Source organism: Varanus komodoensis, unplaced genomic scaffold (genome assembly GCF_004798865.1).
Source record: "Varanus komodoensis strain SLA01 unplaced genomic scaffold, ASM479886v1 scaffold30, whole genome shotgun sequence".
NCBI classification, from domain to species: domain Eukaryota; kingdom Metazoa; phylum Chordata; class Lepidosauria; order Squamata; family Varanidae; genus Varanus; species Varanus komodoensis.
Genome location: NW_025335762.1, coordinates 512,818 through 533,506, shown reverse-complemented (window position 1 = coordinate 533,506; position 20,689 = coordinate 512,818). Strand labels below are relative to the sequence as shown.

The 20,689-nt window shown below is 53.6% G+C and overlaps 1 protein-coding gene across 2 annotated transcripts; it reads right to left on the bottom strand.

Annotated features, from left to right (window-relative positions):
• Positions 1 to 13,417: 13,417 nt before the first annotated feature.
• Positions 13,418 to 20,111, bottom strand: LOC123027076 (E3 ubiquitin-protein ligase MARCHF5-like). 2 transcript variants are annotated; one of them, XM_044437457.1, is made up of 6 exons: positions 19,909 to 20,111; positions 17,959 to 18,161; positions 16,844 to 16,974; positions 15,175 to 15,358; positions 14,889 to 15,058; positions 13,418 to 13,848 (listed from the first exon to the last, which is right to left on the bottom strand). In XM_044437457.1, exons 1-6 carry the CDS (start codon positions 19,944 to 19,946, stop codon positions 13,735 to 13,737), a joined length of 840 nt encoding a protein of 279 aa, XP_044293392.1. In that variant the 5' UTR covers positions 19,947 to 20,111; the 3' UTR covers positions 13,418 to 13,734. The 2 variants fall into 2 exon arrangements, with proteins under 2 accessions (XP_044293392.1, XP_044293391.1); XM_044437456.1 differs by having other exon boundaries at positions 13,418 to 13,905; positions 19,909 to 20,109.
• Positions 20,112 to 20,689: the final 578 nt, after the last annotated feature.

The following is a 20,689-nucleotide window of genomic DNA, read 5'->3' as shown; positions in this document are numbered from 1 at the left end:
GAAATTAGGAGAGTAAGTACTCGGAGGAGGGCTTTCTCTGCGGTGGCGCCCAACCTATGGAATTCACTCCCCAAAGAGGTCCACCTGGCACCGTCGTTACTGGTTTTTCGGCGCCAGGTAAAGACCTTTTTATTTAAACATCATTTTAATTGTTAAAACATATGATCTGGCCAGGGCAACTTTCTTCTTCCTTCTCTTTTCTCCTCCTATATTATTTATTTACTTATTTTATACTGATTATTTTAATTTTATATTATTATGTTCATAACTCAGTGTATTTTTTGTATTTTTGTATTTAATGGTAATTTATTTCAATGCATTTTATTGTGCTGTAAGCCGCCCCGAAGCTTCAGCAAGGGGCGGTATAGAAATGTTATAATAATAATAATAAAAAAAATAATAATATGAGTGGTGGCCACCAGGGGCCCTCTCCACTGTGGCTTTGCTGCCCCTTTTTCAGAGCCATCCATGCTGGGGTCCTCATTGCATTAGAAACACAGAAACAGAGCGAGTCAGAAGGGGCCTCCCGGGCCATTTAGCCTGACCCCCGGCTCCAGCCAGCTCCGCTCACGACGTGCCCACCATGCGCATGTCCAGCCCGTCCTCGAGCACCCGCACCGAGGGGGCTTCAGCCACCATTTCCTGGAAGGAAGCTCCACAGTCCCACCCTGTCCGGTGCGAAGAAAGGCCCCCTCGTCTCCCGCCAGTGGGCTCCGTGGGAAACTCCTTCGGGCTCCAGCGTCAGGCAAGGGGGGCCAGCCGTTTCGCCCGCCACTCCCTCCGCACGGGGCTTCTTTGTGCAGCTCTCCCCATCCCCTCCACTTGCCATTCTCCCATCATGCACACCTCCACCTTGCTCTCTTTTGGGCGGCTTGCCTGCTTGCCTGCTCGCTTTTGTGGCCTGTCCTGACTGTTATGGCTAAACCCTGAAGCCTTGTTCCTATTATGCACCTGTCTGGGGGTAAGTGCCTTTGCATGCATGCTGCTTACTCCTGAGTAGACAGGTAGGCAGTTGACTGCACATGGATTATGCGTGGAGCATTTTGACTTGCTGGGTTTATGGGGTCTGAATTATTAATCATCATTACTGGGCTGCTTGGCTTGTAGGTTTGATTGATGGCTTTGGCTGGTTCCCACGGGATGAGTTAGCTGGATGATGTTTTAGTGCTAGTTGTATGGGGTTCTGACTGGGGTGTAGCCAGCTCTGTCTCCCTCGGTTCCACCTACTGCCCCACCAGCCCCCACAGCCAACTAGGTGATAAAAACTCGTAATTGTTATTCAGCTCCCTAGCAGAACAAACGGACTCCCCGCTCCCTCTTGAACAAGAGCTTTTCCTGCATCAGGTGCACGAGGGTCACACCAGCATGCAATTCCCAGGATCAATCTGCAAGGAGGTCAAAGCTTCACGGAGTAACAAGACCCGGGTCAACACTGTCCAAGGAAGCTGGAAGTCGAGGGCTGCCAACATTCACTGTTTCACCTGAACCTTCAGGATTTTCACCTCCCTCTCCGGGTCTCCTGGACAAGGAGTAGAACCTGTGCGGAAGAAAGGTCCAGAATCCAGGGGGGAGCAGGCGATTTTCCATCACTCCGCTCCATTGTGCCCACTAGTGTTCGCCAAGCGATGTCAGGCAAAACGAAGCATTTCTTCTGCCCGGCCAGGGGCCATCCCATGCTCTCTCCCAGTCACTGGCCCCATGCCACCGGACTGCAGTCCAGCTCACCCTTGGTTCCAGGGTGGCTCTCAAATTTCAGGGCTGGGGCAATCTGGCTGTCCTCAGGTGGGGGACTGCCCTTGGCTGCTGGCTGCAAGGACCGGGGCATCCTCCAAGCAGCAAAGTTCAAGGCCGCTGCAAGCAGAGCCCGCAAGATGCTCAGATGGATAAAGCCATCCTGCATTCGGGGGTTTAAAGGTCTAGATGAGCCAGGAGTGGCCTGGGGGCCTGCCATCTGCCTGAATGTTGCAGGGCCCTGCTAGCCAGGTCTGCAAGGGAGGCAGAAGGCCAGAACGCAGCAGGGTAGGTGTGGGGAGCCCTAGTCGGAGAAACGGGCACGTATCCTGGGTGCTCTGCTCAGGGTGCAGCGGGGACAACCAAGCAGAGGGCAGCATCTGGTGGGAAGAGTGGCAAACAAGCCCATTTTTGGTGCTTCCATGGGTTTGGGTATTCTGGGTCTGGTCTTGCTCCCGATGGGCAGTGGACAGATCTGTCCTCAGAGCAACCCTGCGAGGAAGGCCAGAAAGTGGATCTCTGTCCCGTGGATGAGGCTCGCCCAAGGCTGTGGCGTGTGCCTGTGGCAGAGGCGAGGTGTGAACTCTGGCCTAGGATGCTGGGCACAGCAGGAAGTGTTTGAAAACAGCCGGAGGAAGCGGCAGCCACCTGGAGGGCACGGCGCTCGTGATGTCAGAAGCGTTTCCTGCCATTCTTTGAGCTGGGAAGCTGTGGGGAACGGAGCTGGTCACGGATGCAGCTTGACCGGGCGACGCATCACCAGCTGGGCAGGGAGCCTGCCCCTCTGGGAACTTGCAGGAGGACGTGTCAGGAGAATGCCGGTCGGGAACGCCGAGGAGCCGCCACCTGGCAAAGGAGCCGGTCCCACTGGACCGGAAGGAAGCTCCCTGGGGAAGGGAGCTGCCGATCCAGCGGAGCGACGCACGAGCACACGTTGGGTACTGTTCCAAGAGAGTTCCAGGGAGTAAGCTTTCATTGCCAGCTAGAGCAGCACCTACATGAGCATCACTAGGCTTAAATGGGTAGACGAATCACAAATTTCGGGACCAAATGTAATTGGTGGGGGACAATTTTTAACAGGCGGAGGCAGGGCTGGTGTAGGTAATTTTAAGGCAATGCTCATATCAGCCAGATCAAGGAGGGCTGGCTAACACGACCATTTGTACCAAATTGTGCTTTTGATTTATTGATGGCAGGAAGCGTGACCTGGAGAAAGGTGCACGTTATGTTATGAGAAACTTGCTTGAGGAATGGGCTTCATGCCTCAGGCAAGTCAAAACCACAGAGGACAAGCTGGGAAATATTTTACAGAACTGTACAAATGAAAACATAGGAGACGGTATGCTGTGACAGTTAGAGCACTGGGCTGGGGACCCAGGAGATCCAGGTCCTAGTCTCTACTTGAGTATGAAGCCCACTGGGTGACCTTGGGCCAGTCGCTCCCGCTCAGTCTAACCTACCTCACAGGGTTGTCGTTGTGAGGATAATATGGAGTGGTATGCGTGCTGTCTCAAAACTGCAACAATAGAAGCTCAGATAATATGTGAACTGTCAGTTAGGAAAGGTGGCTTGAAGTCCAAAGAACAGTGAACAGAGAGAAGAAGGCTCTTTTCAGAAAACGGGCGTTGTCTCCAAATGAGGACACCCAAAGGAAGCACAAGCTTGCACCAAGGAGATGCGAAGAAGCTTTCTGAGGACCGCTCACATCAAGGGCGACAATAAATGAGTATTGGCATTTATCAGGAGAACGAAACCAGCTAGAGAGGCATTGGGATCATTGAATGACAATGGAATTAAAGGAGGATAAAGAGATCGCAAAGAAGCTCAATAAATTCTTTTGATCTGTCTTCAGGATACTGGACAGATTTGTGTGCCTGAACCGATGTTTTCCAGAAGAGAGGCTGAAAGATTAAGGCATGGTAGTGGTGACAAAATATGAAATTCTCAATTTTACTGACAAATTCCAAGTAATAAATCAACTTTATCCATCCTAGGTATCCATCCTAGAGTTTTTAAATATGAAATTGCTGACCTTCCTACAAAAATATGTAACATGTCCCTAAAAACAGCTTTGGTGCCTCAGGACTAGAGAATGGCCACCATGACATTGTTTTTTAAAAAGGGGTCCAGAGGGATCCAGGAAATTCTGGGCCAAATTCTTGGTAAATTGGTTGAAAGTGCTACGTGCATTAAAGATCTGATCAGTAAGCATACAAAGGGTCAAGTCCTGCTGAAACAGACCTGTCGGGCATCTCTGGGGGTGTTCAGAGGCTTTTGAATGGGGCAATCCAGCAGGCGTTGTTTACCTGGACCTCAGAAAGGCCTTTGTCTAAGTCTGTGGGCAAAGACTCGTGCGCAAGCCTATCAGTCCTGGAGTGGGAGCAGAGGTCCTCCAGCACACCAGCAGCTGGTTAATGAACAAAAAGGAGAGAGTGGGGAATAAATGGAAAATTCTCCTCGTGGAGGGAGGTGACCAGTGGAGTCTCACAGGGTTCTTTTCCACCTATTCATCAGTGATCTGGAATCAGGACCAAGCAGTGAAGTGACTGGGGCCGCTCACGGCACTGGACCCTCCAGGGGGTTGGAAAACAAAGGGGGACCCCAAAGCCAGTCCTCAGGCTGAGAGGTCTTAGGTGGAGACGGTCTTGTCCAAGAAAGCTCAGGCCAGGGTCGGCGTTCAGTTAGGGATTGTGGTCCCACACATGCTATAAACTAAACTGCTGTAAATTTACACAGAGAAGACAGTGAAAAGCAAAGCGACGAGCTTTGTGAAATATTTTGCAGCAGGAATGAAACCTGCCAGCTGTCCTGTCCTGCGGCAACAAACCTGGAAGTCGCCATCCCTCTGTGAGCACGGGGACTGGCCCCGTGGCTAGCTCACAATAACACACGTGCGACTCAGTTGTGCCAAAGAGGAAAGCGGCGGCTGCTGCTGCTACTGCTGCTGGAAAGAAGGATGTTAATGAATGCATCTGTAATTCAAACAATTTAGGCTAACTTCATTTTCCACCCTATCCATGAGTCAAATACCCAGAAACCAGTCAGATTAATTACCCTGGGAAACGTCATCTCCAGATACTGATATGGAAAGAATTGGCTGATTTAGCGGTTAAGAGTTTAGTTATCCCCTTTAATTAAGGAAAATTGATGTATTTTCTGCTTTTGACAGAATGAGTCACTCCGGATTTATTTCCTTTTTGTCCCCCCCCCCCCCCATTTTATAGGTTTATCTCATTAGAGTGATAAATGCTGTTTTTCAAGCAACCAGGCCAAATTGGATCAATTATCTTGACCAGATCATACCAATAGTCCAGGGCCAGGCTGTCCCTGGAGGTAGCCACCCTGAGGAAGGGTGGAAACCCATCCAGCAGACTCTTCTGAGACCCTTCCCGTGGCGGTTCCATGCCCAAGAAACATTTAAAGGCCTGGTGGAAGAGAGGCAGTTTTGTTGTGGGAGTCAGGCGCCCTTGGCCTCCTGCTGCAAAGCCCTCAGGGGGCGCCCTGCAGATCTACTTCCTCTGCCCACCCCTGCTTTTTGAAACCCCTTCCGTGGCCCCCGCCTCTTCCCTGCAATGAAAGGGCCATCTTAATGCTGAACTGCCTTCCAGATCCACAGTGAAGGTGACTTGGGTGACGCTTTAAAGCACTTTGCACTGTACGGATGGTAAGCAGCATTATATTTATGTCTCCGGTTTGCTCCAAGAAGCCCAAGCCAGTGCACCCTCGTTCTCCCCATGCGCCTTGCCCACTGGTGAAGTGATCCATTTCGACGTGTGGACACCCATCAGGACAGTCTCCCGGTCCTCAAGGAAGGTTAACCAATGCGTTATTCTTCTAGCTTTCATAGAGGGCTTCATTGGCTGTCACTGCTTCACAGCAAAAGCTGGACTTTTAGGAAAATGGTTTTAAAGCAGTTAGAAAAATTCTGCTTGCTCTTACATCTCTTACCCAAAAGTCTTATTGATCATACTTGATTATTGCTAAAAGACACAACTGGATCATACTGGATTTGTTTGCAAACTGATACATATTATGCTTGTGCACACACAGGATTTCAGCGCCCTAACCTCATCCTCATCCTCATCCCCCTCCCCCTCAGGCATTTAATAGTATCTAATGGCAAATGATGAACGTGTTTACATCAGCTTTCTTCTTAACACATCTAAGCATTTTCACCTAAATTGTTTTTGGCTGTTGAAGCTGTTTTTAAATTTTCTGTATCAGAATTTTATGTGCTATGGTATCACCTGTATTTTGTGGTTTGTAGTTTTATGAATTGTTGTGAACAGTTCAGAAAGCTTTGGAGAATGGATGAAGCAGAATAATTAAATGAAGAATGACTACTCTGCCAAGCCAGAGCTTACATTTGTTCACATCTTATAAGCTAATATGCCAAGGAAGGGCTTCTGAAGCATTTTTTTTTTTTTTTTTTTTTTGCGTAGGCTGGGATTTTTAATCTGAAAAGTGCTCCTAGGTGCCAGGGGAGTTAAGTGGGGTCCATGCTTAAGCCTTGGCTTACTTGCCCACTGACCATAATAGGACTACTCAAAGCATGACTCTGCCTGGTTCCAACCCTCTGTTCTCTGTTCCTGGCTGGAGGAACAAGGGTCCTGGATAGTTCTTTTATATTCCTATCAGTTTTAAGGGGCTTGCTCCAATCATTTGCTCAAAAAACAAGATATAAAACTTTCAAATACATTGCTGTTGTAATGTGCCATCAAGTGGCTTCGGGCTTATGGTGCCTCTGTGGATGAAAGTCCTCCAAAATGTCCAGCCCTTCACAGTCCTGCTCTGCTCTTTTAAATAAGCACAGCAAGAAGCCAGTCATTGTGCACTTGTGATTCCTCACTCGTGGTAGTTTGCTGGTTTGTGTGTGACGTCATCATCCTTCCATGCTTTGCAGCCATTTCAGTGTTTTTTTCTTTTTTCTTTTCACAAAGGATGAAATTCTGGTAGGGCCTTCAATGGCAGGATGGAACCCATGTCTATTGGGACAATTCTGTTCTACCAGGTTCCCCCTAGTGGTTGTGCCCTGGAGCATCTCGAAGGGAAGAGAAAGTGACATCTTAGGGGAAAACAGGTGTAAGTTCTTTTCTGCATGAGACTTTTTCCTGCCACTTTGCCAACACTCTGCTTCCCGGTTCTTTGCAGGATTAAGATGGGCTCCTCTACACCTGCTTTAGCAGGAGATGGTGGGCATGCCATGAGCGGAGCCGGCTGGAGTTGGGGGTCAGGCTAGATGGCCAGGGATGTCCCTTCTGACTCACTCTGTTTCTGTGTTCTATGTTTCTATGAGATTCTGGGAATTGTAGTCCAATACATAGGACATGGAATAATCAGCTCAAGCTGTGACAAGCCAGATTCAGGCTGGACATCAGGAAAAGCTTCCTCACTGTCAGAGCAACACAGCAGTGGGACCAGCTGCCTGGAGAGGTGGGGGGCTCTCCCACACTGGAGGCATTCAAGGGGAAACTGGGCAGCCCTCTGAGTGGGATGCTGTAATGCGGTGTCCTACAACAGCAGGGGCTGGACTAGATGGCCTTCATGGCCCCTCCCAACTCCACTCTTCCATGATTCTATGATCTGGAGGGCACCAAGCTGGGGAAGGCTACTCTAAGTGTTTGGTGACAAGCTGGAGGGGTGGGGTTTAGGAGGAAGGCACTCTGCACATGTTTTAAACTATCCGTGCTTTACTTCTTTAGTGCCCTGACATTGGAAATAGCCTGGGGCTGAACTCTCAAAGTCCAAAGGAAGGCTTGGTCTAGTTTCTTGGTTTTGTCTGTAGCAGTTTTGCTGCTTGTGTGTGTGTGTGTGTGTGTGTGTGTGTGTGTGTGTTGGGTGGGTGGTGGGGGGGGGTTATATAACCTTTCCCTTTGCAGCTAATGAAAATAAGCCACCATTCCCTTTCTGTGGGAAGCCAATATTATTGTGCTGCGAACATTTCTCCTGGCTCTATTTCGCACCAGAGGATCAAGCGGATGTAATTCACTTTGCACCACTTGTGTTCTCTGATCACTTTCCAAGCCCCTCACCCACCCCAAAGACCCTCTCCCTCCTCTTCCTCCACTTGCCAGTTTTGTGTCCGGCTGGCCAGCTTTTTGCAGACCCCGAAGCAGGTGCTCAAACGCAGTGCCTTGCTTCCCATTCCTGAATATGGGGCAGAACATCCCAGCCTCCTGGAAATAAACTGGGAGAGGGATGTGGGGGAGAGGGGAACTGGAGTGACTGGGTGGGACTGGAGGGGAGGCTGGGGGGGGATTAAGGCTGGGATGATTCAGCCCTGAGCCGGATCACCGTCACTTAGCAACCAGGGAGAGCCAGAGTGCCAAAGCTGGGGAGCCCTGCTGCACGCCTCTGAATTAAGCACGAAGCGAGGAGATTTCGGGGGGGGGGGGGGCGGGGTAGGGGGGCCCCGGGGCCCCCCCCCGAAAGGGGGGGGGGGAAGGGGGGGGGGGGGGGGGGGGGGGGGGAGCCGGTAGCTTGGCTCCAGGGGCCTCGCCAGCAAGCGGTGGGATGAACGGAGGGTGGGCTCCTGGGGAGGGCGCGACATTTGGATAGGCTGACTGGCAAACGGCGACAGAGGCGGGAATGCCAAGCCCTTTCCAGCCAAGGGCCAGATTCCATTCCGGGGAGCTTTCGGGGCCATGTTCCCAAGCTGGACGTGAGGAAAGCCAAACGCACACAGCCAGGATAGAAAAGGTATCCACGTATTTTGGCTTAAAACTCGTACTGCCAGTAAGGAAGCCGTGGGGGAGACATTTCAGCCTTTGAGAGTGGGTGGAAAAGGAGCGAAAACAGGAAAGCAGCACCTAATCGGGGGCTGGAGGAGGGGCTGGTGCGGAGGAAAGGCAAGGCCGTGGCATCTGAGGAATCCCGAAGGTTGGATGCCAGAATTTGACTCGAGCACCTGGCAATAAATGAAATACATCCTGCCTCTAGATGTCAAATGTCTTTTGTTAACTCATATGGCAAATAGCCACAGACAGGAGACTCATTTTTCATGAGTTACTTCAGGAATCTAAAAGGAAAAAGGAAGCAGCACATCTGACAGCAACGTATAATTATGCCTTTTGCAAAAAGTGCTTCTTTGTGGGTGTCTGTGGGCTGGTCCTGCCCTCCGGTTCCCAGACTCAGGACAGTCCTCTGAAAATGCGGCTCTTTTATTGGGACTCCACAGACCACAGAACAGTCTGGACTTTCAATAGCTGTCTGCCCAACTGGAAAGGGAAGCCTCTGCCCATGTAAAGAGTTAAATCCAAGCTGGAAGCTTCCCCTCAGTCCCTCCTGCTCAGAAAGGCTGCAGGCTGCACCGCTGGGGGGCCCTCCAGCATGTCTCTCCCCACACCTCCTCCCAGGGTCAAGGCACCGCTCTCCACCCCCTGAAAGCCCTTCCTCCTCTTCCAAAGCAGGCCATTTCTCACGCTTGGCCTGAGATTCTTCAGGAGGAACTGTCGAAGGGGCTTTGAAGGGCTCGGCCCCCTCTGCCCTGCTTGTTCCGAATCTGACGGTGACTCCCGGGCTGCGCTGGGAAGTGTCCGTAGCTCCACGGACACTTGGGAAGTGTCCATCCAGAAGGTCCAGACTTCCACCTGAGACGGGGAGGGGCGCCCCACAGCCTGCAAACCCCACATGGTCCTTGGCCGCTGTTTGGGAGCTCGACAGACTCTGCCTCGCAGCTAAACAGACGAGCCTTCGGGGGAAATGGCTCTGCCTGGTGCCGCGGTGGCAACGTCAGGACGGCTCTTAAGTGGACCCGGTGCCCAGTGACGGCACACTCATGGGGTCCGCTCGTCTTGTCCGGGTCGCCCATGCTGCTGGACCTTTGGGGTTGGGGTTCGTTGCCCTCGGGCACTTAGGCTGGCGTTGAGAGTGGGGTCGCCCCCTCCCAGGTCACCTGGGCAACACCAGTGGATTGGATTGGGGCCCCAGGCAGGCTGGGGTTGCCCCGTGGCTCAGTACTCCTCAGTGACCCCGGGCCTCTTCCAGGGTAAGCTGGTTTCAAGCCCCCATTCAACCCTACTGCGGAAGGGTCGGGAGCCCCTTCCCTCAGGGCGGGGGAATGTGTGTGTGTGTGTGTGTGTGTGTGTGTGTGAGACACAGCGGCAGGGAGACACAGAGAGAGGCCCCTCTGCAGCCAGGCAAACCGGCCCCGGCACACGGCCCTTCACAGCCGGGCTTCCCCCTTCCTCCTGGCCAGGTGGCAAATTCTGGCAAACATTGACTGAAGCTGGTTACCGGACAGGCCAAGGTGTGGAGACGGCCACAGAGGCCGGTGGCATCTCAAAAAGACCAAGCAGAGCCGTGGAAGAAAAGGATGGTCACCGGCCGCTTGTCACGAGAGCTAAACGGGCCCTGCCCAAAGGCAGGCTTCCCTCTGCACGCCAGCTGCCAGGGTCATTGCACGGCACTGGCGCATTTTCATCTGCCCTACTCTCACAGAGCTCAGAGGTAGGGTCTCCTGTGCTAATTTTACCCTCACAACAACTCTGTGATGTAGGCTAGACTGAGAGTGTGCGACTTCACTTCATTTCCCGCTTGTGAGGGGTCTGGCTAGTCATCGCTTGAAAAATGCTGCTCTGGATGGATGATCGTCTCTTCCACTCAGGTTGTCCCTATAAAAACTGTATAACCACTTTTCCCTTTCAAGGGTGAGTGCAAGCTACTTTTCCATTTTGCTGGATAGAAGAGCTCTGTGTATCTCCAAAGCTTGCACATTTCTAGTGCAGTTAATGTTTCCTTATCTAACCTACGAGGGGCGTTCAATGTATTCTCACTATTGGGTTGATTTGCTAATGATGTGGGTAACTTATTTCATTAGCTAATGACCCTATCTGAGGGTATACATGCAAAATTTCAAAGTGTGATCATTAGTTCCCTAGTAATCCTCAGTGAAAGACGACCATGATGACTGACACGACCATGTTGAAGAAAATCGAGCACCGCACTGTGATTAGGTTCCTTACAAAACAAGGAAAAAGTCAAAAAATCATTCGCGAAGAGTTCAAAGTCACTCCATCGGCTGGAAAAATCATGGCCACAGTTTTGGGACTCAAAGGGAATTTTATTGATCGAGTACACGAAAAAAAGGTGAAACCATAAATGCAACCACTCTGCGTGATTTAAAAGAAGCAATTAAAGAAAAAAGGCGGGAAAACTGAGTGTAGGTGTGTTGCTTCTTCACGACAACGCGCCCATTCACATGGCGCGTGTTTCGAAGGCTGCTGTGCGAGACTGTGGTTTCGAAGAAATAAACCACCCACCCTGTAGCCCGGACCTGGCCCCCAGTGACTACTACCTATTCCCGAATTTAAACAAAGATCTTTGTGGAAAGTGATTTTCCGACGATGAAGAGCTCAAGGCCGCAATTAATGCACATTTTTTAGACAAGGAGGAAGGGTATTTTTTACAGGGAATTGAAAAGTTAATTTCTAGATGTAATAAGTGTATTGAAGTTATGGGGGACTACATTGAAAAATAAAAATTATTTCAATTTATCATTCCTTTTTCTTCATGCTGATACCGAGAATACATTGAGCGCCCCTCGCACTTGAACCTCCTCCCTTGGAAATGGGAGGAGGGAATTCAGTTGAAGAGAAAGTGCTGCGGTCCTTGACTTGGCGTAAGGTGCCGGCGCCACCTTGTGGCCAAAAGCTGTAAAAACGAGTGGACGCCTGAAAGATTAAGGGTGCCCTTACACTGGGAGTGGTAGGCCTTTCCTGGCTAAACTTGTATAGGATTGCCCCTTCAGTCAGTCACAGCGGCATTTTTTTAAAAATGTTTTCCATACAACCAGTGGCTATTTTCTCTTTGTAAAATAGCAAAGTTCAGTATTTCTGTCAGATTCAAAGGCAGATACTTGTTTCTTTCTGAATGCAAGTTGCGCTAAGGAGCAAAATCGATATTCACAGGTGAAAAGCATGCGGGGCAGGGGAGGGTTTGGGCCAGGTGCCCTCTGTGGCTCCCGTTCCTTCCTTTGACCAGCAAGAGTTCTCGTGTTCTTCCCCTCTCTCGGTTTAGTCCTCAGGAAAAAGGGCAGGTGAATCAGTAGATATTCACTGATGCCGAACGGCTAATTTACTGCAGTAGAAGCAAGTGAAGACTTAACTCTGCATCCTTTATTAGCAAGTGGGTAAACCAACAACAATTGAGAAAAATCAAGTATTTGCTTGATAGGCAGAATTGCCGTAGCATTTGCAGTAAAGGCACAGCAAAGCAGGGCTATCAAAAGCACAAGGGGGCATCCTATTCAGGGCATTTTGATCCTGCCCAGGGGCACGCAGAGTGCCATACACAGCCTCCCCCTCCTTGCTCTATCTTCACAACCCCCGAGAGCTGGAATGAGGAGGAACCCTTCCAGGCCAAGCAGGAATTTCAATCTAGGGCTCCCCCGGCCAACACTCTTGGGAGACACCTTTCGGGAGTGGTACCTGCAGACAAAAGCCTACAGTCTCAGCAGCTTTTAGGAATCCTGAGCTCTGTGCAGCGGGATAAGCAATGGAGACAAGTTTTGCTTTTCTGCCCTCTTTTTAAAGAGTCTTCAACTCTGAGCCAGGTCTTTGAGCTCATCTAACAGAGACGCAAGGCAGGGCTGGACTGGGCCAGGGTAGGCCACGGCGAGTCCATAGGATTTTTGTATTTCCAGGGCTTGCCTTTTCTCTCCTCACCCCCAGACCACCCTCTCTTGGCCTTTCCCCGGTCCTCCAAGGACACACCTGAGACCTCAAAAAGCAACCACACTGGTTCCTTCCGCTGGGAAGGGGAAGGGGCCCCATCCCAAAGTTGCAGCAGTATCCTTGGATTCAGGAAGGGGAATCTGAGGAGGTCTGTGGTCCCTGGGAGTTTCTGTGGCGAGCAAAGCTTGGCTTTGTCTGGGTGAATCATCTTATTTACGTATACCTGCTGAAACGGAACAAGGTGGGAGCTGTACGACTCGTTTCGGTCTTGACAGGCATAGGGTCGTGTTCCCGTTTCACACTACCTTCCCCTTCTCTGACATCGTCAGTTCTGATGTTAAGAAACCGGTGGTGTGTCTTACCAGGTTAGCCTTGAGGAAAGGTGAGCTGAAGGATCCAGTTGCTATTTAGGTTGTAAATAATTTGGCAGCTGCAGAGAATGAAACTGTATGGTGTACACTTTGGGTGATGAGCTCCGTTGGGTCATTATGGCTTTCTCTCTGTGGATATACAGGATTGCTTGCTGCCCACATGTCCAGTCAGGTATGTCGGGCTTGACAGAAGTGCCCCTGAGCAGCTACAGAGTGCTTTCCCCTCATCCCTCAGTAAGGGTCTGGGGGAATTGGGAAACAAGATTTCCTAAATCAGAGACTGGTGTCTCCAGGAAGGCCTAAGCCGCCCTTTCTCCAGATGTGCCATGCCCAACCTTTCCGCAGCACCCCCAAGCCCCACGCTTGGACAGCTGCACTCCACACTGGAGGAGCCCCCCGAGAGGAGCTGCCCCCTCCGAGGTTCACAGCGATAAACAGTCCAGCATGCGAAATACCGATGGGCGGGCCCTGGGGGGCCGCCGCCCAAACCCTGCTCGGGCACGGAGCTCGCTGCAGCGGCGTGGGCCATCAGCTCTCCTGGGGCCACGAGGGTCGCCCGCCTCCCGATTCCTGGGGGGATGCAGCTGTGTGGGGGGCAGACCTTCAACCAGCAAGAGCAAAGGAGCACGATGGATGCGCAAGTGTGCGGGGAGGGTTTCCTGCAGCGGAAATCCTCCGTTTATTTCGATCCTGGTGTCTAGAGATTAGCGAGCGGATCCACACGGAATGCAGAACGAGCCCAGAGGAGAAACCAGAGAGCCCCCGAAGAAGCCCCCGGCTTAAAACCAAGCGGCTTTCACGGTCGAGGAAGACTCCTCCTAGCGCTGCTCCTGCCCAGCCAACCCTCTGTCTGCCTCCTCGGCACCCGCTGCCTGCACGTGGGACTGCCTGGCCGGAACATCCGGTGTGGGAGGACCTTGCCCCCCGAGTCCAGCAGCCCCCAGGGCAGCACTCGCCCCCTAGCTGAGCCCCGCTTCGCTGCCGCTGTCCTCGTCCGGCTGGACGGCATCCTCCTCTGCGTCCTCCTTCTCCACAAAGTCGAGGATGCGGCGGTTGGCCTGGATCGAGTACTGCTGCTGGCGGAAGTAGACCTTCAGGGCCCCCTTGATGGCGACAAACGCAATTCCGCCCTGCCAGGCGAAAGAGCCCTCCGAGATCATCTCGCGGAGCAGAGCGCAGGACCCCCGCCTCCCCAGGCCACCGGTGGACAGCCCCAAAGGGGCAGCCGCGGGCAGGGTGCCTCGGCTTTCGGGGGCGAGCGGGCAGTGCCACCACCCCCCAGGGGATCCCAACGAGCCCCGGGCTGGCCGATGCGGCGCTTGCTGCGTGTTGCCGCATCACTGCCAGAACCAACGCCCCCGGGCACGGCCCTGCAGCCTTCCCCAGTACGGTGCCCTCCAGTCATTGGACTGCAGCTCCCATCTTCCCCAGCCACGGCCACTGATGGGAGTTGAGGGCAAACGCACCCAGAGGGCACCAGCTGGCGAAGGCTTGCATGGGGGAGGGAACTGGGGTGTTTTTGAGGGAGGAAGGCTTACAACAGGGGGTTGATTTTGCAGCCAGGGGTGGTCTTTTGCCTCGCACCTTCAGGATTTCCCAGGGGGCTCCTCCCCTCCCCGGGCCCTCCCAGCTCTCACCCAACAGCTCCTCACTTCAGGGATGAAACGGAGGCAGCTGTGCTCCCGGGAAAGAGAAGCAGCAGCTGTGGGAAGCACCGGCTTGGCTTTGAGGCGACCCCAGCTGCCAGGAAGAGCACGTGCGCTGTTCTGAGGCGGAAGGCCCAGAGCATGTGGACGGGTGCTAGGAAAGGCACCTGTGCCTGCAGACAGCAGGGCCTACCCCAGCTCCTGGCCTTGAGCACTTCTCTCCCAGCCTGGCTCCTTGCGAGCCTTTCAATGGAGAACCCACGGCGGAGCTTGCTACCTTGACTACGCGACCCATGCACCGTACTACGAAATCTATGGTCCTGAATGATGCACCGGTGGGGAAGCTGCTGAGCAGTGCTGAGGCACAAGGGCAGTCCATACCGGACTGCGTGCAGACGGGGACCCTCCGAATCCCGACCCAAATGTCGTGCCCGGCCGGCCCCTCTGCCCCTTCTCCCCGGACTCACCAGGATGGTACGCTGGAGGCTGGAGTTGACGCGGCGGAAGGTGACTCTGCCAACCAGGTTGGCGATGGTGGGGAAGATGAGGGCGCCGCAGAGCGTGCGTGAGACGGAGAGGCGGTCGCTCTGGTAGCGCGACTCTGCCAGCGGGGCCTGCAGGGCGGGACGGCTGGCCCCTGCGGAGGCAAGGATTCGGGCAGTCTCCGCTCTGAGCCCGCTGACCTGCCCCAGCCCAGCCGACAAGCCGGAGCAAAGCACGGCCCAGGAGAAGCCCGCGGGCCGAGACGCTCACCTGGCACCAGCGCCTGCAGCGCCTGCAGCTTGCTGGAGTATTTCCGCCAGCCCCGCAGCACGTAGTCCTCCCAGCGGATCATCCTGCCCAGGACCAGCATCACTGGGATGGTGGGAAGCCCCATGAGCAAGAAAAGGGGGTCTGCCCGCTCCATCACGTCCAGGCCCTTTTTATGCCCCACCACCTGCAAAACAGAAGTGACGGATCAGCAACGCAGGCGGGCAGGACAGTTCTGCTCTTCCTGACAGTCAGGACCCCGAGGGTGTGGAATGGGCTTCCAGGGGAGGTGGTGGAGGCCCCCTCGGTGTGGGTGTTCAAGGATAGGCTGGAGGTCCACATGGTGGGCATGTCGTGAGCGGAGCCGGCTGGTGCCGGAGGTCAGACTAGATGGCCCGGGAAACCCCTTCTGACTCGCTCTGTTTTCTATGTTTCTATGCTCTCACCCGCAGAGGACACAATCCTGCACCTCAGATGCCTGCACGTCGGCCTCACCTGGTCTGAGCTGAGCTGACTTTGCCCGCTCCAGTGAGGCCCGGAGGCCCACGAGAGCAGGGCAGGATGGAAAGGGAGGCCCTCCTGCTCAGGTCTGTGGCCGAGCTACAGCTTAAACCCAGCATTCTCTCTTCTATGTGCCTCGTGTTCTCACATGTTGTATAAAGTTTCCAGCGCAACCAGGTTATCATTCGCCTGGAGACCTTTTTCTTCTGTCCTGACAACCAAACCTCCACGAGGGCAATGCAACTCAAAAAACAAAACAAAACAAAACAAAACAAAAACACAACCAAAATCCCTTTTTGGCTCCAGGACTGGGTAACGCATGGACTGCCTCTCCCAGGACGAGCCCTCGGCTGCCCTCGGAGGCCCTCTCTGTGAGCAGAGATGCTGGGAGGCCCGACTGCTTTCCAGGCCAGCCCCAGGCTCACGAGACAGTCCCCCAAGGCCCCTGTCTCGGGCTGACACTGTGGGCTTTCCTCCCAAGAGGCTTGGGGTTTAGTTGTAGGCCAACCCTGACTGCTCTTTAGAAGGCCAGGTAGTGAAGCTGAAACTCAAATACTTTGGCCACCTAATGAGAAGGAAGGACTCCCTGGAGAAGAGCCTAATGCTGGGAACAATAGATGGCAAAAGAAGGAGGGGATGGCAGAGGATGAGGTGGCTGGATGGGGTCACTGAAGCAGTCGGCGTGAGCTTGAGTGAACTCTGGGGATGGTAGAGGAGAGGAAGGCCTGGAGGAATGCTGTCCACAGGGTTGCGATGGGTCGGGCATGACTTCGCGACTAACAACAACATTATGGAGTTCTTTCTCAGTGGTGCCCAGATGGGGGGAGATTTTGAGTTTTGTTGACAAACATTTCTTACTGCACACTGAGATCATCTTTTCTTTAGTGCTTTATTTATATCTGTACTATTCTGCTACTGACAGTTCAAATTGATTTTGGTGGGTTTTCTATTATATTTGCCATCGATTTCTGTATCTTTGTGAAGTGACTTCAAGACTGCCTTTTACAGAGGAAAGCAGCGCATAAAATAATTACAATAATCTAAAGCTTTTGCCCATTTTGAGGAAGCCTTGCATTTTCTTAAATCCCTTTTAACACAAATTCGACGACAACCATCTCTGCTAGGGGTATTCTTGGATCCGGTACCTCTCGGCTGCAAAGCGAGGCATTACCTGCATCACGGTGACTGCCCCATAAGTGACGGCTGACCAGTACAGTGTTCCCACCACAATGCTTGCCGCTGCAAATGGGCTCACTTTGGACAGTGCCCGGTCCACTTGCTGCAGGAAATACACCAAGGGTCCTGCAAAGGGGAGGTTATAAAAGTCAGAAGAAGCCACTGAACATCATGGCCTTCCAGTGGCAGAATGCCTGGCCTGGCAAAATGACACAACCCGAATTATATCCCAACCACACAGCCAGACTGAGTAAACAACTGGGAGAAGTAAACTGGGGAAGATCACTACCCAGTCCTTCCATATCCCACCCCTGGCCCTGGCTTCCTGCTTCCTTGCTGCTGGGTGCCAAGGAATTAAGCACCGACAGGCACTTTGCAATTTGCAAACATGGAATTCCATGTTAACAGCAGCAAAGGTGTAATTTATCGAATAGCTTTCAACATATTAAGACCATTGATTTTACCCTGCTGTTAATACTCCTTGACTTAGGGTGATCCCTGCCATGCAGAGTTCCAAGGTCCTTCAAGGGAAAAATGGTGGGATAGCAGTATAATAAGGTCCAGAGCTGCAGGCCAACGGGCCGAAAGAGCCTTTCCACAGCAGGGACCCAAGTCCATTGCAGCAGCCTCTGCTCTGGAGGGGGCGGGTGTCCTTGCTTTGCCTTGCCTTCCCTCTCAGAGCCTTCAGGAGCTGGGACCACGCTGTTCAGCAGCAGCAGGCGGCAGGGGAATGGGCCTCTTCTTCTGCCAAGGTCACGCTCCTTCAGGGACTACACTGGGCCACTCGGTGGTGGAAGGCAGGGCCCTGGGCGCGATGGGGGCCCCTGAGGAACAGCAAGGGCGGTGAGCCCAACCTGAGGGCTGCCCCACACCTGACCTGGGAGGCGGAGGCCAAGAGAGGCGGGAGCGGTGGCGGCTGCTGTACACTGCGTGCGGATGCAACCTGCCTGGCGCAACACCTCCTCATGCGCGGCTCTGCGGGACTCTGTGGCTGGCCGGATCGGCTGCTGGCCCCGGCCTGGCGCCTTGGACGGACGGCCCCCCGCCTCGCTGGCAGGACGGGAAATCCAGCCTCGGAGCGGAGCCCTGTCGGGACAGCCGGATGCTCACCCAGTTTGGGGAAGACAATGCAGTACTCGGTGCCGCACTGCGGGCAGCTCTCGTTCCCTGTGCTGTTGCCCTTCTGCTTCTCGTCCAGCCACCGCTGGAGGCAGGCCTGGTGGATCCATTTGGTGGAACCTTTGCAACGGCACGGGCAGACCCATTCTGCCGACCGGTCATCGCCCTCCGTGCCGAAACAGATCCAGCAGTGCCTGGGAGCCGGAGACCAGAGAGAGTGGCCGTGTGAGCGCACGCATAAAGAACCACCCTCCGAAGGACCACGGCTGAAGCCTCGGTCACAAGAAGCCCTCCCCTTGCCGGCCAAACAAGGGGAACCATCCAGCCACCCGGAGCAAATGTTGATCGCATTTCCACACCACACAATAGTCAAACCTCTCGTGGGGGAGGGGGGTCCATGAAAAATTAGCACCCTAAAATGCAACGCGATCGAGGCTAGATGGGAGAGCGCATCGCTTTCGGTGCAGTCTGCGCCATGCTCAGGCGAAAGAGATTGAGGGAAATGGATGCGGTCAGCAATGTATTCGTTTATTTTAAAGTTTTTATATGCCATCCCAGTACTAAAAGTCTCTGGATGGCTTAAACAAAAAACAAAGCAACCATAACAACAGCAACACACTGCATCTGATAAACGATGATAAAAACAAGGATAAAACCAATTAACTGTTAAAATATTGGGAAAATGCAAACGTGCACGTCACTGTTACACATTCACAGCTCGGAAGGGGAGATTGCCCAGAGGGGAAAGACCCCGGAAAAAAACAGGAATCTCCAAAGGTCCAGCATGAACTAAGGGTAATAACGCTTGTTATCTTGGTAATGCTAAGTATGTCTCCACTTGGAAATCACTCAGATGGGAGCTTGGCGTTGCGCTTGGCCCAGAGTTGTGACAGCGTCGGCCACAGCGTGCGTCCCTCTGGACTGGGTGTCCGGGAGAGCACTGTTTTGTAGTAGCTCCAATTGTTCCCAGAAGGGGGGGTCCCCGTAAGGGGTGCTTGGAGGCTGCCACTCTAACTCAGCCTTCCCCAACCGGAGGCCCTCCAGGTGACAACAGGTATTATACTCTGAAACATCGGCAAGGCACCAGGCAGGTAAAGCTGTTGCAGGCCAACAAACTGAAACCTAATCAGGACACAACCAAAGTCCACTTGGCTGGAGGCCATCCAGGTGAAAACATGCAGCCTCTTCTGGACACCGCCCTGAAGGAGAGGTGTGAAAACTAGGCAGTGCTTCTGGATCCAGCCCTGGTTTTGGATCCCCAGGATCCCATATACCTGCAAGATGACCTACCAGGAGCAGTTTGAACACTCAGAATACACTAATCACAACCATCGCCCTCCGGAAAATACTGTGGCTAAATCCTGAGCCCACACTGAGAAATGCCAGAGGTACAGGTATACTTCAAACGTGGTACAGGCCAACCCAGAGTGCCCTGTTACACTGCACATTGTTTTGGAAGTGTTCAAAGCCTTCAACTATCTTCACAATAGCATTGTATGGTTTGTAAGTTTTTTCTCCCGGTTCTGCAGATGAAGCTCTGCGGCTACAAGGCGGCTAAGGAAAACAGTTGCCTAACGCCACCACGTAACTATGTAAGATTTGAATGTGGGAATATGTTTCCCGCCTTGGGTCTTCGCGTAGCTTTGGGATCAGCTCCGTTTATCTCCACAGGCAAAGGTGCTGAAAGCTGGAATAGGAGCACTAGCCTGTGAGGGGGCAACGGAGGCGTTTTCAGCCTATAGAATTGTGCCCTGAAAACACTGAAAAGAGGCAAAAATGCCAAATGCGCAAGCCCGCCGAAGGCACTCAAAACAGCACGGGCCGAGCCAAGCCTGCGGCCGTCAGAGCACACCGGGCGCCACCGCGTTCACACGTGCACGGAGCAGCCTGGCCCGTCCGTCTCGCAGCCACCCGCGGCCAGCCGCCCTGCCAGCGCTGTACCTCTCCACTTCCCCGGCGCCCGCCGCCGTTTCTGCCATCTCCCACTCCGACGAGCCAGGGCGCAGGCGGATCGATGCCCGAGAGCCCCCCGCGCATCAGCAAGCCGGGGCGGCCGGGAAGCGGCGACACGCGGGTCCCATGGAGACGTGCGAACGCGCAGCGATCCGGGCGCAGGAAGGTCGCGCTCGGCAGGATTCGGCCCCCGCCGTGGCTCGTCCGCTTCCGGGTCCTCCTCTTAAAGTCGCGCCGCCTCCGGGTGCTGCAAGAGCCGTCCTCCTGCAGGCTGGAGCCGGCGCAGCGCGAAGGTCCCCGGCGCGGACGGAGCGTGGCGGAACGTGGGCACGGAAGATCCTCGCACCCTTTCTGGCTGGGCTTGCCCCTGTCCCGCTCGCCTTTGCAGGCAGATCACACCACTGGGGTCCCTTCTGGGTTATGGAGCGGAAGGGAGAATGGTTTGAACTCTGCACATGCTCGCCGAGGTGGCTTGAAAAGCGGCGGCTGCCTTCGCCCCCGCGTCAAAACGTTGCACGTTGGCAAAACTCACAGGGTGACCTTGCAGGCCTCGCTATCGCTCAGCCTAGCCTACCTCATCGGGGTGTTGTGAGGCGGAAGGGCATCGATGCGGCCCCGAGATTCTTGGAAGAGAGTAGGCTATCCCAGATGCGGAAAATAAAACGGAGCGTAGAAGACATGATGGCGAAGGCGAGGAGAGTTGAAGGGCAACCACAGAGAAGGCCCTTCATACCTTCTGGATTACTTCAGTTACTAAGAAGGAACTTAT

Excerpts from the sequence above, each read along its gene's own strand:
- LOC123027076 (XM_044437456.1), bottom strand. The coding sequence starts at position 19,946 with ATGGCAGAAACGGCGGCGGGCGCCGGGGAAGTGGAGAG. Across the intron at positions 18,162-19,908 it reads GGCGCCGGGGAAGTGGAGAG|GCACTGCTGGATCTGTTTCG; the intron begins GTACAGCGCTGG and ends TCCGGCTCCCAG. Across the intron at positions 13,906-14,888 it reads GCCTCCAGCGTACCATCCTG|GGCGGAATTGCGTTTGTCGC; the intron begins GTGAGTCCGGGG and ends TTCGCCTGGCAG.